General features: G+C 39.0%; 1 protein-coding gene across 1 annotated transcript; it reads right to left on the bottom strand.

The window, feature by feature from the left end:
• Nucleotides 1-4,603: 4,603 nt before the first annotated feature.
• Nucleotides 4,604-11,505, bottom strand: LOC110531445 (high mobility group protein B3). The gene is made up of 5 exons (XM_021614648.3): nucleotides 10,785-11,505; nucleotides 7,855-8,076; nucleotides 7,095-7,234; nucleotides 6,712-6,886; nucleotides 4,604-6,252 (listed from the first exon to the last, which is right to left on the bottom strand). The coding sequence occupies exons 2-5, from the start codon at nucleotides 8,002-8,004 to the stop codon at nucleotides 6,097-6,099; spliced, it is 621 nt and encodes a 206-aa protein (XP_021470323.2). The 5' UTR covers nucleotides 8,005-8,076; nucleotides 10,785-11,505; the 3' UTR covers nucleotides 4,604-6,096.
• Nucleotides 11,506-12,103: the final 598 nt, after the last annotated feature.

Raw genomic sequence — 12,103 nt, 5'->3', positions numbered from 1 at the left:
CACTCCAACACTCAGACATCATTTACAGATAGCCGGGGGCACACTCCAACACTCAGACATCATTTACAGAGAGCCAGGGTTACACTCCAACACTCAGACATCATTTACAGATAGCCGGGGGCACACTCCAACACTCAGACATCATTTACAGAGAGCCAGGGTTACACTCCAACACTCAGACATCATTTACAGAGAGCCAGGGACACACTCCAACACTCAGACATCATTTACAGATAACCAGGGGCACACTCCAACACTCAGACATCATTTACAGATAGCCGGGGTTACACTCCAACACTCAGACATCATTTACAGAGAGCCAGGGACATACTCCAACACTCAGACATCATTTACAGAGAGCCAGGGACACACTCCAACACTCAGACATCATTTACAGATAACCAGGGGCACACTCCAACACTCAGACATCATTTACAGATAGCCGGGGTTACACTCCAACACTCAGACATCATTTACAGATAGCCGGGGGCACACTCCAACACTCAGACATAATTTACAGATAGCCGGGGGCACACTCCAACACTCAGACATCATTTACAGAGAGCCAGGGACACACTCCAACACTCAGACATCATTTACAGATAGCCGGGGGCACACTCCAACACTCAGACATCATTTACTAACGAAGCATGTGTGTTTAGTGAGTCTGCCAGATCAGAGGCAGTAGGGATGACCAGGGATGTTCTCTGTTTAGTGAGTCTGCCAGATCAGAGGCAGTAGGGATGACCAGGGATGTTCTCTGTTTAGTGAGTCTGCCAGATCAGAGGCAGTAGGGATGACCAGGGATGTTCTCTGTTTAGTGAGTCCGCCAGATCAGAGGCTGTAGGGATGACCAGGGATGTTCTCTGTTTAGTGAGTCTGCCAGATCAGAGGCAGTAGGGATGACCAGGGATGTTCTCTGTTTAGTGAGTCCGCCAGATCAGAGGCAGTAGGTATGACCAGGGATGTTCTCTGTTTAGTGAGTCCGCCAGATCAGAGGCAGTAGGGATGACCAGGGATGTTCTCTGTTTAGTGTGTGAATTGGTCCATTTTCCTGTCAAAATGTATCAAGGATTTTGGGGTATCAGGGAAAATGTATGGAGTAGAAAGTACATAATTTTCATTCGGAATGTAGTGAAGAAAAAGTAAAAGTTGCCAAAAATATAAATAGTAAAGTACAGAAAAAAAAGAAAAAAAAACTTAAGTGCTCCTGAGTGGCGCAGCGGTCAAAGGCACTGCAACTCAGTGCTAGAGGCATCACTACAGACCCTGGTTCGATTCCAGGCTGTATCACATCCAGCCGTGATTGGGAGTCCCATAGAGCGGCGCACAATTGGCCGAGCGTCATCCAGGGTAGGCCGTCATTGTAAATAAGAATTTGTTCTGAACTGACTTTCCTGGTTAAATAAAAAGTAGTGCTTTAAAGTATGTTTTACTTAAGTACTTTACACAACTGCTGCTGGTCGACAGTCATTTCAATTGATACCCCTAGATTCTTGAAGATCATTTCTAAATGCTTATAAACCTCATGACACCATAAGGCTGTATTATGCCATATGTGAGGTTTTTCACTTTAATCTTTGCAAAGAATGTACTGCTTTTATTTGTCAGATGCGCCGAATATAACCATGAAATGCTTACTTACGAGCCCTGAACCAAATTATTTACTAAATAAACTGAAGTAAAAAATGTAATAAAAAGCAACACAATAAAATAACAATAACGATGCCATATACAGGAGGTACCGGTACCGAGTCAATGTGCGGGGGTACAGGTTAGTCAAGGTCATTTGTATATGTAGGTAGGGGTAAACTGACTATGCATAGATAATTAACAGTGAGTTGATTGTTCAGCAGTCTTATGCCTTGGTGGTAGAAGCTGTTAAGGAGGTTTTTGGACCTCGACATGCGCTCCAGTACCATAAACATAAAATGTGTTTGAAACAATCAGGTTAGTTCTGAATATAAATGTGATAATTACATTTAATTGATAAATTAGCAATGATCTGTTTGAATATTATGTTGTGTATCAATCAGATGTGTTATGTTGAGATGAAATGGAATTAAAGTCAGGTAAAGGACCAGCAAGATTAGTCTTTCTTCTAGGAGTAAAGTAAAGAGATCAATCATTCTTCTAGGAGTAAAGTACACTATTCAATCATTCTTCTAGGAGTAAAGTACAGAGTCCCGTCATTCTGCTAGGTGTAAAGTACACTATTCAATCATTCTTCTAGGAGTAAAGTACACTATTCAATCATTCTTCTAGGAGTAAAGTACACTATTCAATCATTCTTCTAGGAGTAAAGTACACAGTTCCATCATTCTGCTTGGTATAAAGTACAGAGTTCAATCATTCTGCTTGGTATAAAGTACAGAGTTCAATCATTCTGCTTGGTATAAAGTACACAGTTCCATCATTCTGCTTGGTATAAAGTACAGAGTTCAATCATTCTTCTAGGAGTGAAGAGTTCAATTATTCTTCTAGGAGTAAAGTACACAGTTCCATCATTCTGCTTGGTATAAAGTACAGAGTTCAATCATTCTGCTTGGTATAAAGTACACAGTTCCATCATTCTGCTTGGTATAAAGTACAGAGTTCAATCATTCTGCTTGGTATAAAGTACACAGTTCCATCATTCTGCTTGGTATAAAGTACAGAGTTCAATCATTCTGCTTGGTATAAAGTACAGAGTTCGATCATTCTGCTTGGTATAAAGTACAGAGTTCAATCATTCTTCTAGGAGTAAAGTACAAAGTTCAATCATTCTTCTAGGAGTGAAGAGTTCAATTATTCTTCAAGGAGTAAAGAACAGAGTTCAATCATTCTTCTAGGAGTAAAGTACAGAGTTCAATCATTCTTCTAGGAGTAAAGAACAGAGTTCAATAATTATTCTAAGAGTGAAGTACAGAGTTCAATAATTATTCTAAGAGTGAAGTACAGAGTTCAATAATTATTCTAAGAGTGAAGTACAGAGTTTTGTCATTCTTCTAGGAGTAAAAAGTCAATTGTTCATCATTCTTCTCGGAGTAAATTACACATTTCGATCATCCTTCTAGGAGTAAAGAACAGAGTCCAATCATTCTTCTAGGAGTAAAGTACAGAGTTGTATCATTCTTCTAGGAGTAAAGAACAGAGTCCAATCATTCTTCTAGGTGTAAAGTACAGAGTTGTATCATTCTTCTAGGAGTAAAGTACAGAGTTGTATCATTCTTCTAGGAGTAAAGTACAGAGATCAATCAATCTTCTAGGTGTAAAGAGGTCAATCATTATTCTAGAAGTAAATAGGTCAATCATTCTTCTAGAAGTAAATAGGTCAATAATTCTTCTAGAAGTAAAGTACAGAGTTCAATCAACCTTCTAGGAGTAAAGTACAGAGTTCAATCAACCTTCTAGGAGTAAAGTACAGAGTTCAATCAACCTTCTAGGAGTAAAGTACAGAGATCAATCAACCTTCTAGGAGTAAAGTACAGAGTTCAATCAACCTTCTAGGAGTAAAGTACAGAGTTCAATCAACCTTCTAGGAGTAAAGTACAGAGTTCAATCAACCTTCTAGGAGTAAAGTACAGAGATCAATCAACCTTCTAGGTGTAAAGTACAGAGTTGTATCATTCTTCTAGGAGTAAAGTACAGAGATCAATCAACCTTCTAGGAGTAAAGTACAGAGTTCAATCAACCTTCTAGGAGTAAAGTACAGAGTTCAATCAACCTTCTAGGAGTAAAGTACAGAGTTCAATCAACCTTCTAGGAGTAAAGTACAGAGATCAATCAACCTTCTAGGTGTAAAGTACAGAGTTGTATCATTCTTCTAGGAGTAAAGTACAGAGTTCAATCAACCTTCTAGGAGTAAAGTACAGAGATCAATCAATCTTCTAGGTGTAAAGAGGTCAATCATTCTTCTAGGTGTAAAGAGGTCAATCATTCTTCTAGGTGTAAAGAGGTCAATCCTTCTTCTAATAGTAAAGTACAGAGTTCAATCATTCTTCTAGGTGTAAAGAGGTCAATCATTCTTCTAGGTGTAAAGAGGTCAATCATTCTTCTAGGTGTAAAGAGGTCAATCATTCTTCTAGAAGTAAAGAGGTCAATCCTTCTTCTAATAGTAAAGTACAGAGTTCAATCATTCTTCTAGGTGTAAAGAGGTCAATCATTCTTCTAGGTGTAAAGAGGTCAATCATTCTTCTAGGTGTAAAGAGGTCAATCATTCTTCTAGAAGTAAAGAGGTCAATCATTCTTCTAATAGTAAAGTACAGAGTTCAATCATTCTTATAGGTGTAAAGAGGTCAATCCTTCTTCTAAGAGTAAAGTACAGAGTTCAATCATTCTTCTAGGTGTAAAGAGGTCAATCATTCTTCTAGGTGTAAAGAGGTCAATCATTCTTCTAGAAGTAAAGAGGTCAATCATTCTTGTAAGAGTAAAGTATAAGTTCAATGAGAAATGTATGTTCTCTTTATTGCAGATCCACTTTTAGTTATAATAATATTCAGACAACTTGTTGAATAATGATGATATGTGTTTGGGGGGGGTTTCACGTGACAAGATGAGAAGGTTTTGGAGAGAGAGACTTTCAAGCAGCAAAATGAAAATCATTAATACATAACACCACGTGTAAAAATGTCATACTTTAATAATAATTCCAAACATAGCTTTTTCTAAACATACAAAAAAGAAAAAATCTTAGATACAGATAAGTACAGGTTTATTTTCTTCAATAGTCGTGCTTTTTCACTCAGTGTCGTTTTTTATTTTTCATCATGAGAGATCTTACAACAACGAACGGTTAAAATGCACTTAGCCAAAAAGGAAATTATAGTTTCCATTATATACTGTTGTTTGGATGTTTTCCATCCTCCTCGGTTTCAAAGGAGCGAATCTTAACTTTCACTTAAGTCAAATGTTCACTTTGTCTCCCATTGACATCAATGCATGACTAAGTGAAAATGTGACTGTAGTGGAAGTTACTAAACGACCCTGAACCATAGTATTAAATGACTGTTGGCCAGCATACACTAGCTAACCAGCCACTACTGTTTGTTTACATGGGAGGCTGTTGAACTGGGAGTTAGTTTCACCATGGCAACACTTCCTGGTGCAACAACCAACACACAGCTACACAAACAGCCACCTAGAACAACACCACCCCTACTAGATATGTGCAATCAGAAATCACCTTACATCTGGAGGCCTCAGAAAAATAATCATTACAAATGTATTAAAAAAAAAAAAAAAACGTGGACTAAAGTCTAAGTCAACCATATACAGTAAAACAACACCTTGCACATTCTTTTTAAAAACAAAGTCCCAGATGGCGCCCTATTCCCTATATAGTGCACTACTTTTAACCAGAGCTCCATGGGATTCCTTATAGGCCCTAGTCAAAAGTAGTGCACTATATAAGGAATAGGGTGTAATTTGGGACGAATCCCAGAAACAAAAAGGTGTTTATATATACTGCAATGCTACCACTGGTTTTAAATGCTTCTCCGTTGAATCGATATAGAGCCTGTTAAAGAGACAATGCTACCACTGGTTTTAAATGCTTCTCCGTTGAATCGATATAGAGCCTGTTAAAGAGACAATGCTACCACTGGTTTTAAATGCTTCTCCGTTGAATCGATATAGAGCCTGTTAAAGAGACAATGCTAGGCGGGTTTTGAGGAAGACACTGGACAGTGCTGGTGAGATGGACACAGTAACACAAACACACACACACACACACGAGCACACACACACAGACACACACACACAGCTGTTGGGGGGGGGGGGTGTATTAGGGGTCTACTTCGAGTTCAATCACAGTTGCCATAGTAACGTACAGTCTCAACATCTTAACTTGACACAATGTACAAATAGAACTTTACAGAAGCAGGTAACACAAAATTAACATAATGACAACGTCAAAACAACAAAGAGGTGGAAGGAGGGAATTGAATGAAGGAGGGAAGGGCGCAGAGCAATGTCATTAAGGAACATAATAAGATATCACCTGTGTTTCTTCTTAACCCTACAAATCGCATTTCAAACTGGAAAGGAAAACGCACGACTTAATCATCATCATTATCGTCACCATCATAATAAAACACAAAACAGAACTCAGGCGATCTACTCGTCATCCTCCTCCTCATCTTCCTCCTCCTCGTCTTCCTCATCGTCGTCATCATCATCGTCGTCCATATTACTCTTCGTCATGGGCTTTGGGGCCATTGCCATGCTCGGAACTACCACTTTGCCCTTACCGGACTTATAGTCAGCAACGTCCTGGGGGGGAGAGAGAGAGAGAGAGAGAGTCAAATGTGTTATTCGACTGGCTGGGACAACATTGGGTGTTGTCCAGGCTACACTGGCTAATCAACAGTGGTGGATATTGGTGTCCAATTTGAGCTTCTCACTTGGGGTCAGGTGACAGAAACACACTGGATTCTATTTCGTTTGATTGGTTGATTGGTTGATTGGTTGGTAGATGTTTTGATCGGTAGCGATGTTGTCAGGTTATTATTAAAGTGAAAGTTGTTTTGTGTGTGTGTGTGTGTGTGTGTGTGTGTGTGTGTGTGTGTGTGTGTGTGTGAAAATGTGCAATGTGTGACTGTAAAACGGTGCAGATATCAGATACAAGGTGTAATGTAACCAATCAATTCATCAATCAATATAAATGTTACTTCCTGGTAATTGTCTTTGTGTGTATGTGGTACAATTCAAAACACAGGTAAGTTAGTTTACCTTCTGGTATTTGTCTTTGAGTTTGTTGGCCTTGATCAGGTAGGGCTGTTTGGTGGCATCAGTCAGGTTGTTCCATTGCTCCCCCAGTTTCTTGGCCACGTCCCCGATGCCCAGGCTGGGGTGCTGGGCCTTGATCTTGGGCCGGTGGTCCGCACAGAAGATGAAGAAACCAGAGCTGTGGAGAAATTATTATTTGATTTATTATTGTGATTTTTTTTCTTCATTTTAGTGTGTCGTGATGTCTGATGTGTGTATTGATATACTTACTGAAAACCAAAACATGAGTGAAGGAGTCTGTGTCTGTGTGTCTGTGTGTCTGTCTGTGTCTGTCTGTCTGTGACTCCATCCATGTATGTGTGTGCCAGTCTGTGTGTGATACGTACGAGGGCCTCTTTGGTGCGTTGGGGTCCTTCTTCCTTCCCTTCTTGCCTCCAGGGGCGAAGTGCATCATCTCGTTGTCGTAACGCACCTTATCCTGCTTCGCCATGTCGTCAAACTTCCCCTTCTCCTTACCAGACATCGTCTGGGGGAAAAAAATCACAACATTTACACCACTTAAAACATTCCCAGCAATAGACTTTGAAAGGATGGACACATGGGCAGTGTTCATTTGGTAGCATACGGGGAAAAAAAACGGATTCAAACAGAGAGGTCTATTGAAGGTCGCCTAATTGTCATTTAATATAAGAAGCCTGCGTGATATGTGGTCTTGTTGCGCCACCTGCAGTACGGAACATGTAACCACACCTTAGTCAACAAATAACTTGCCGTTCTTGATTTGTAAGCTTTAGGCTACCACCCGGGTTTGTCCTTTAGGGGAACAATAGATTTGGGAGCAGAAGATTGATTGAATTAAATTTTGGTAAAACTCAATTAAATGAACTTGACCTCTGTCCCAATAACCATTTGTGTGGGCTGCGTAGTGTGATTTATTGGCCAGGCTAGTTAATAATCTCAATCCCATGATCCTCATTATCTCATCTCTAGAACTGTGAAATAAGATGTGAAAATATATTTTTTTGCATAAAAAACATGATATGTCAACAATCAATGAATCAACTTCATTGTGATAACTAACTAGAAATTGTTATTAATTGTCCTTCAGGGACCAATAAAGTATCTATCCATCCATCCATTCCTCACCTTCCATCTTCCGGAGCACTTCTTGGAGAACTCAGCGAAGTTGACAGGTATCTCAGGGGTCTTCTTCTTGTGCTCCTCACGGCAGGTCTGAACGAAGTAGGCGTAGGAGGACATCTTGCCTTTGGGCTTCCCTGGAGTGCCTTTAGCCATCCTGGTCACTGGGCGGGGCCTAGCTGTGGTCTGGAACTCGTTGATTGGTTAATTGGTTGATTGGGTCAGTATCTAGTGAGAGTGGAGAGAAGATGAAAATGGGTTAATTCAATGTTGTGGTTTGATTTTCTTCTGGGAAAGTGAACCTGTATGCTATTTTTTTTCAGGTGATGCAAGTACCAAAGCACATGAATATTTTAATAAACATTTGATGACATTTGTGAATGGAGAGTCAAACACAATTCATGTCGGAGACTAACTGTGGTCTTTATTGACAAATGAATTCAGACATAATGTGATTACACAACACCCAACAGATTAATTTTAACGTCATCGACCACTGGTGATGGTCAACTTCACATTAATGGCAAACCACCTTGATGACACAGTGCTTCGGTCACCTCCCTCCAAACACCACTCAAGCCATGAACTTGACAACCCTCTCATGAACTCATGACATCTCATGAATTATGTTGTTGTTTTCTAAATTGCTTGTCTTTTTTTTGTGTTGCTTTAAAGAGCTTTGAGATTCTTTATATAATGAAAAGTACTATAAAAGTTGAATAAATGATGATTATTATAGTAGGTGGAACCATAGAAGGGAACAAGGGAATTAGAATTTAGAAGGAGTTCTAAAATAAGAATCCGTTTTAGAATTATAATGAATTCCAATTAGCTCTAGAATAAGAATTGGTTGGAATGCATTTGCATTCTGTAGGTGTGACACGGGAGAAGATGTGGAATTGGCCAAGGAGTCTTAGAATGGAGGAAAATTGGGAATTAAGGAAATGTGGCTATGAGACTATGGGCTGTTGTAATGTCTGTTTTTACTATGTAATTACAATGGAGTGTAGTAAGGTTTTTATTTTCATTTCTCAAAAATACTCAAAATGATTTAACTAGGCTATTTGAGAAATGTCATTCTTGGGAATGTGAATTGATATTTAGATATAAATTCAATTTTGGAAAATAATCGAATTCTAATCTAGATTTAACTAGGCTATTTGAGAAATGTCATTCTTGGGAACGTGAATTGATACTTAGATATAAATTCAAATTTGGAAAATAATCGAATTCTAATCTACAAAGTAAATGAGCATTTTTACAAAACACCTCCCATTAGAATCTCAATCAAATAAGAAAGCCCCCACCATATTCTCCCCTCGCCACCGCCCATCTCCTTGTCATTAGCCATTTTCTGCCTTTTATTTTCATATTTTTTAGCTCTCTAAACTTTACTCCATTGCATCCAACGCAACGCGAACTTTACTTTCTTCATACCAGCTATAGTATAGGGAGCGCTCCGACTAGTTACTATGTTGCGATAGAATGAGACGCTTCAACTACACATACAGAGAAAAATAGAGAGGTCATCAACGCGAATTATTCATCTTCCATTTTGTGAAATGCGTCCTCATGAGAGAAACTCCTGTTTATTTTCCACCTTCTTGCCTATTTCAATCTTACTTTGCCAGAAATGTTATTACTTTTTTGGTTTTTAATTCCCCGCTCCGTACGGTAGCTCAGTCCCAGTTCATAGCGCCTAGTATTGGATAGTGTGGCTGCTATACAGGCGAGGAGAGTGCTGTTCTTCGCTGGAGCTCCCATTGAATAAAATGGCTTCTGTAGAGCGAGGGGAAGGCTTACGGGGCTGACTATGTAACAAAGCGATACACACCCCCCTCCGGTTCCAAGAGCTATAACGACTAAATGTGACCGCTAATTAAAAACAAAACAACGTAGTCAGATAAAACAAAGACCGTTCTTTTTATTCGGGTTAATATATTAAAACTGTCATTTCGTATTTCGTGACATTTCACTGTTTTCTGAAGTTATACCCCTGACTGTCGCTTGGTGCATTGCTCTCGGTAACAAAGACAGTGCGCCAGCCATCCTGCTGCAATCGAGAAGTTGCGAAAATGAATAAAAAGGGGAAAATAAAAATACTTTAATGCAGAAAGTTAGAGATAAACATTTCGAATGGAAAACGAAAAAGTGCAGTATTTTTCGTCCGTAGATAATTTGTTTTTCTCCCAACAATTCCCCGTCCCTTCTCTGCGTTAGCGCTGCCTTTCCTCAATGGTTTAAATCGCCAGCCATTTTACTACATGGTGAGAGCAATCATTTGACTAAGGGCGATAACAAATCTCAAAAACAGCTTTTCGACGATGACATTAACATTTTCTTTACATTGTTGAATAGAGATAAAAGAGTTCAGCGGAAAACAAACGTTTATTCTGAAAATGAATGATTATTTATGTAGATGACATCGAAATTGGGTCGCCATAGAAGAACAGTGTTATTCGTAGACAGGCTATAGCCAGCCATATTCACAGTGTTACACACAGCAGCGATGCGTGTGAGGAATACAAGCCTCAGAAAATTACAGTTGAATAACTTTTGGTTACTTTAAAAATCAGCAAAAAACAGAGTCCACGAGACAACAGTGACATGTTAATTTTCTTTATGATAAATGACCGTGTAAACAATATTAAAATAGATCAAGGCCATTCTCGGCAGATTTCTGTCAATACCACAATAAATCACACATTATGGGGGAAAAAATTATCAAACACTATTTGCCTGCAAAATGAATAACATCTAAGCACATTTAAACCATAATTGCACTAAAATACCACAGAAAGACTTAACAATAACATAATCTCAATTCAAATTATTAAAATAACCATGTCATTTAACACAAGTAAATGTTATAAATTATTCAAATGGTGGTAGTAAAAAAGAATGCAATGTTATTATTGTTATAACAAGTAACGTACCTGTATTGATAAGCAGCAGTCAAGTCAGTCTGGATTCTGGAATCCTACAGTCTCGCCTTTCTCCTGTCTTCTCTATCCATATGTAGACAGCCTCGCGCTAGCTCAATACGAGAACGGCCTGATTGGCTAGCGGCCGGGTCGGTTCAAAACAGCCTCCCAAACTGCTGATTGGACGCTGCTCTACACACTTTACGGGTTTCTCGTTGGTGATTGGTCGACAAGGGGAGGCCTTGTCATACCCACGCCTTTGAAAAAGAGCCGCTGAGAAAAGTTTCAGAGTAGTATGAAGAGAAATTCATTGGGTGAGAAAGGTTGGCTGTGTGTGCAGTAGTACATATGGGTACGGTATATATGCTAACATATAAAGGTTCAATTGGAGGTGTTTTTAGACGGTATGAAACAGCTTTTTCTCTCAGGTGAAAGGTTAAAATAGGACACTAGGCTACAGATACAGATCTGCGGACACCTGTCAAGTCATTGGACTTATAAGGGATGGATATTCCTAATAAAATAATTAATTTAACTACAGTTTTGTATTCTACCTTATATGTAGTGAGAACATGTATAGTGTATTAGAGTTGGTAGGCCTACAAATGATTTCAATAATCACTGTTGGATAATTGCCCGGTTGTAATCATTTAATAAACTTGAGTTAGATGGTGCCTATATATATTTCTCATTCATTTGAGACTGAAACTTGCAGATCTTCAGAACAGAATGTGCTCTTTTGAGGAAAATGGTCAGAAGAACTTTCGAGTGAACTATCCCTTGAAAGGAGGGGTCCTTCAGATCCAGTCCTTAAGCTCAACAGTGTATGTTGATATCAGATCCAGTCCTTAAGCTCAACAGTGTATGTTGATATCAGATCCAGTCCTTAAGCTCAACAGTGTATGTTGATATCAGATCCAGTCCTTAAGCTCAACAGTGTATGTTGATATCAGATCCAGTCCTTAAGCTCAACAGTGTATGTTGATATCAGATCCAGTCCTTAAGCTCAACAGTGTATGTTGATTTCAGATCCAGTCCTTAAGCTCAACAGTGTATGTTGCTTGTCATTCTTTAGAATGAACTATCCCTTTAAAGGAGGGGTTCATAGGCTGTAGTAGTGTTTGTGGATTTTTATCCTTGACATTTAATCAGAGATTGATTTCAACATGGCAACCAGTGTTTAGACTATCAAACCAATCAATGACATTAATTGATCGTTAATAAGTCCTGGGATGATATGAAAACCAAGCAGAACAACAGCCCTCAAGGCCTGGAGTTGTTTCTCTTTTTTAATATCTTTTAGAAATGTTTTAACATACAGTGGGGAGAAC

The sequence above is a fragment of the Oncorhynchus mykiss genome, chromosome 9 (assembly GCF_057628025.1).
Source record: "Oncorhynchus mykiss isolate SJ-2025 chromosome 9, ASM5762802v1, whole genome shotgun sequence".
NCBI lineage: Eukaryota > Metazoa > Chordata > Actinopteri > Salmoniformes > Salmonidae > Oncorhynchus > Oncorhynchus mykiss.
The sequence above is the reverse complement of the archived record's forward strand: the minus strand, read 5'-3'. Positions and strand labels throughout refer to the sequence as shown.